This window comes from Macadamia integrifolia, chromosome 10 (assembly GCF_013358625.1).
Source record: "Macadamia integrifolia cultivar HAES 741 chromosome 10, SCU_Mint_v3, whole genome shotgun sequence".
In the NCBI taxonomy this organism is placed as follows: domain Eukaryota; kingdom Viridiplantae; phylum Streptophyta; class Magnoliopsida; order Proteales; family Proteaceae; genus Macadamia; species Macadamia integrifolia.
This window is the reverse complement of record NC_056566.1, coordinates 11,505,649-11,509,920: the sequence shown is the minus strand read 5'-3', so window position 1 is coordinate 11,509,920 and position 4,272 is coordinate 11,505,649. Positions and strand designations below refer to the sequence as shown.

General features: G+C 37.3%; 1 protein-coding gene across 1 annotated transcript; it reads left to right on the top strand.

Annotated features, from left to right (window-relative positions):
• Positions 1 to 929: 929 nt before the first annotated feature.
• Positions 930 to 3,650, top strand: LOC122091833 (cyclin-dependent kinase inhibitor 5-like). Its single transcript, XM_042662004.1, has 3 exons — positions 930 to 1,643; positions 2,792 to 2,995; positions 3,146 to 3,650. Exons 1-3 carry the CDS (start codon positions 1,123 to 1,125, stop codon positions 3,213 to 3,215), a joined length of 795 nt encoding a protein of 264 aa, XP_042517938.1. The 5' UTR covers positions 930 to 1,122; the 3' UTR covers positions 3,216 to 3,650.
• Positions 3,651 to 4,272: the final 622 nt, after the last annotated feature.

Here is a 4,272-nt window from a genome sequence, read left to right as displayed (position 1 = left end):
ACAATAAGAGCATCCACCAACTAGTTCACACTAATAATTGAACATGAGATGTCACCTGAATCAAATTTGATTTTGTAACTCACTAATAACACAAAGAACCAAGGCACCCCAGTTTATGCGTATTACCTCATTTACTCTCTCTCTCTCTCTCTCTCTCTCTCTCTCTCTCTCTCTCTCTCTCTCATTTACACAATTGTACGAGACGAATACAAAAAACCTTATAATAACATCTATGTATTAATGAAAATTTGATATCTACATCTATATGAAGTGCCTTATATTTTCTTGTTATTATTCAAAAAAATCTTGTAAAATCTATTAAATTAATAAAATTTTCAATATTTGCATCTACATAAGGTACATTATATTATATTTTGTTATTCACAAGGAACAAAGAGTTGTAATCAATACTCATTCTTTTGTTAATAACTTTTACCTACCGCTAATAAGAGCGTCCATCAACTACTTTTTACTAATACTCGTACCTTAAATATCATCTGAATGAGATTCGATTTCGAAACTCACTAAAAATACAAAGAAAATAAGCCACCAATTTTATATTCATTCTTTTTTTTTAACTAAGATGTCCAAGCCAGCTTAAGTGTACCTAGACTAATCTTCGAGGAGACTAATGCAGCAACAATTTTATATTCACTGAATTACTCAAGATAATCGTAAAATTATTGTGCATTTCTTATTCATTTAAGTAGAATTTATTTTTTCTATTTACCATTTCTTTTTTTCAGGGGAAAAGGAGATATTATTAGACCGAAAAGGCCAAAAGTATATATGGTAAAAGAAAATTTGAAAATATCGCGAGAATTTGAAACTAAGAAACCCTTCCAAAACCCAAGTAGTACCACACCCCCAACCCAACCCTACCTTTCCTCTTCTACAGGTACAAATACAACCCCTTCCCCTTTCCCTCGCTCTGCCTCCGTTCAATTATTCAATATCTAACCAACAAACCAACGAACCCATCTCTTTCTCTCTCTCTCTGTTCCACCTGCGTATTTCTTTCTTCTCTCTCTCTTGCTTGGTTACTCCACTGGGGTTCCCTTCTCCTCTCTCTTTCTCTGGGTTCTCTGCTATTTTACTATCTGTTCTTTGAGTCTTCCATTGATGGTGTGTAAGCTGAAGAAGGATATGGGGAAGTACATGAAGAAAGCCAAGAGTACAGGGGAAGTTGCAGTCATGGAAGTCGCTCAATCTTCTTTAGGGGTTCGAACCAGAGCCAAAACCCTAGCCTTGCAGAGACTCCAGAAGTCGACGATGGAATCGATGGTTGACTCCGGGGCTTCTTATTTACAGCTCCGAAGTCGGAGACTTGAGAAACCTCCTCTCCTTGCCGCCAGCAACCATGAATCGAAGAAACAACAAAAACCACCGCTACCCAGAAATAAAGAGAAGGAAAGCGTCAAATCAAACCCTAACCCTAATTCGCGAACGAGTTCCAGGTTGGTTGCGGATTCTGAAAATTCTTGCTCTGTTGCTTCAGTGAGTTGTTCGAAAAATGAAGAGGAGTTTTCGAACAAGGAGAAAACTCCTGTGGCATTTGAAGAGGGGTCTCAGGATAACACCGATGATGTGGGTATTGAAGCTTCATTTGGAGAGAACGTTTTGGAAAACGAAGGGAGAGATAGGTGGGTTTTTCTCCATTTCTGTGTTATAATAAGTCTATAATTTTTTTTTTCTTTCTAATCTTTCATTTTCTGTTGAGATTTGAAGAGAAAAAAAAAATGGTTTTCTTCTCTATCTGTATCTGTTTCTGTCTCAAGTGATCTCTGACTGAAGTGAGTAGTGCCATCTGTATATTCTTGGGGTTTAAGAACAGTAAGTTAGGGCGGGCTTCTTTATTTTCTCATGGGGCCCTTCTCTAAAATTTTTATTCTTGTACTTCTGTGATTCCAGGCTTGACAGTAGTAGTTAGGCAGGCTCATAAGCCTCACACTCGATTTAAAATTTCCATTTTTTCTTATAAATTTATCTTTCTACTTGGAAGATTTTTTGTTGTTCTTTGTGTTCCTTCTCTATTATTTCTGTTCTTATTCTAATTGGTGGTACTAGTGAGCGCCAAAGCTACTATCTGCAACCTGAAAAGGGATTTCTTTTGCTGTTCGTACCCTCAAGAAACCCACTTTATGTAGGGATTCATGGCTAAGTTTTCTGAAAGTTCTCACCCCTTTCACCTTTCTTTTCTTTTAGTAAGAGAATGGTTTTCGTGTTCCTCTTGTGATTCTGTATAGAAAGTACTAGATGAATCTCTTCTTTTAAAAAAATAAAATAAAAAAAAATTGTTTCTGAAACTTTGTGACTGTTGCATGATGAAATCTGATGCATGAAACTGATCATAATTGAAAGTTGTGCTTGTTATAGTTCGTTCTACTTTGTGGGTGGGAGTGTACGTCATATGCTATTTTGGATTTGCTTATGTATTATTGACTGGGACATATGAGAGTTTTTGTTTTGAGCTTCTGATGAAGGCAGTAATAGCAGATCTTATTTTCTCTTTAGATTCATCACTGGTACACTTGCTGAGTTCATTTTGGATCCTAAGTTTGTTTTTTCTCCCCTCCCCCTGAAAAAAATAAATAAACAAGTCTTTCTAGTTATTGTTAGTGTTATTGTACTACTTTTTTGGGTTTAAAATCTTCTTGGCACTTGATCTGTGGGGGTTGTTTTCAGAGTCTATGTGAATTGGGCATTGTTGATACTAATATAATCTTGGTTTTTCTATAGATCATTGACCATGTTTTTGTTTCTGTATTTATGATTTTGGTTGGGAATTCAGGAGCACAAGGGAAACTACACCTTGCAGTTTGATAAGGGATTCAGACACCATAGGAACTCCTGGTTCTACTACTAGGCCTTCCAACTCTACTGCAACAAATCGAAGAGTACAGAATGCAATGAGGAGACTCGTCCCAACAGCACATGAGATGGAGGAGTTCTTTGCCAGTGCGGAGAGGCAGCAACAGAGACGGTTCATAGAGAAGTAAAACCTTATGCCTCAGGCTCAGGCTCAGGCTCAGGCTCAGGCTGTTTATTATAGTTGATTAATCCACCTTTCTCACTGTGATGAGAAATTTCATGTCTTCCCCTCACTAACTTTTGCAATTTGGGTTTTTTTTATCTGTTTGTGCAGATACAATTTTGATCCAGTGAACGATAAGCCTCTTCCTGGACGATATGAATGGGTGAGGGTGACACCATAAGTGGGTTTGGTGTTGCATCAAAGCTGCTTCTCTCTGCAACCAGCTTCTATCAGGAGGGTTTTTGAAGTGGCAGAGGATGGAGTTGGTGGTCTACCACCCTTTCTTGCTGTGTTTATAAGAAAAAGGAAGATCCCTTTAAAGATCTCTGTAGTCTAATGGTCTGTAAACCTAACAGAGCCGATGAGTTACTCAAACAAATATAAAACAGAAGTCCCTTTGTCTTAACAGATCATTTTTGAGGGGAAGAGAAAGAGGGTAGGTTTAAGGTGTCGCCTAGGTAGTCTAGTGTAACTGTGTAAGGAGTACAAGAGAAAATTACCAGTTTTTCTTTTCTTTTTTCTTTTTTTTCCTTCCCTTAATTTTCTCTTTTGTTTATACTGGTGGCACTGATGGAACTTATGAAATCCTTTTTAAAATAAACGTGACTTATTTCCCCTTTTTTGTCTTCTACTTTATCAGCATATCTCTATTCTCTCTAGTTTTTGCACTGTTCAATTATTGTTCATTGTGACAATCATGGAACACACTGCACTTTCTATCAGTTCAAAGATGGTGATTGATGATAGCCCCTAAGTTTTGTAATCCAAGAGGCTCAAGTGGGTCTCTCTATTTTAAACTTTTCTACCAGTTTTTAACACTTGCGATGTGTGATACTTTTACTACTCCATGGAAATCTTAGTGGGCCTGTTATATTTTTTTAACCTGATGTGATAAATGTGTATTTTGTGGCTTGAGGTTCTTTGTGTTTTTCTGCAAGTGGACATTGTTTCAGACTTTCATTGATGGATTGTTGTGAAGATGATGATAGAGATTAGATCCTTTGTGTGGTTTTTTGTTTTTAACCTTGTCTTCTAAACATCTGTGTTCTTTGTGATTAGGTGGTTGGAAGTGGAAGAAGGGTTGGGGGAGGAGGGGTAGGGAAGTCAATTGTGAACTCGTTTTTATTGTTTTTGGACAGTTGGGTGTCTTATGGTGAGTCGCTACTTGGACTTATGTGGGTAACTGTTAACTGTAAATAGTATTGGGCAGAGGGACTTTTTGTCTCTCCATGGGCAAG

What these genes read in the sequence shown, in the direction of transcription:
- LOC122091833 (XM_042662004.1), top strand. Translation starts at nt 1,123, where the DNA reads ATGGTGTGTAAGCTGAAGAAGGATATGGGGAAGTACATGAAGAAAGCC. An exon ending in GAAAACGAAGGGAGAGATAG is followed by an intron (nt 1,644 to 2,791) that starts GTGGGTTTTTCT and finishes TTGGGAATTCAG; the next exon opens with GAGCACAAGGGAAACTACAC. An exon ending in CAGAGACGGTTCATAGAGAA is followed by an intron (nt 2,996 to 3,145) that starts GTAAAACCTTAT and finishes CTGTTTGTGCAG; the next exon opens with ATACAATTTTGATCCAGTGA.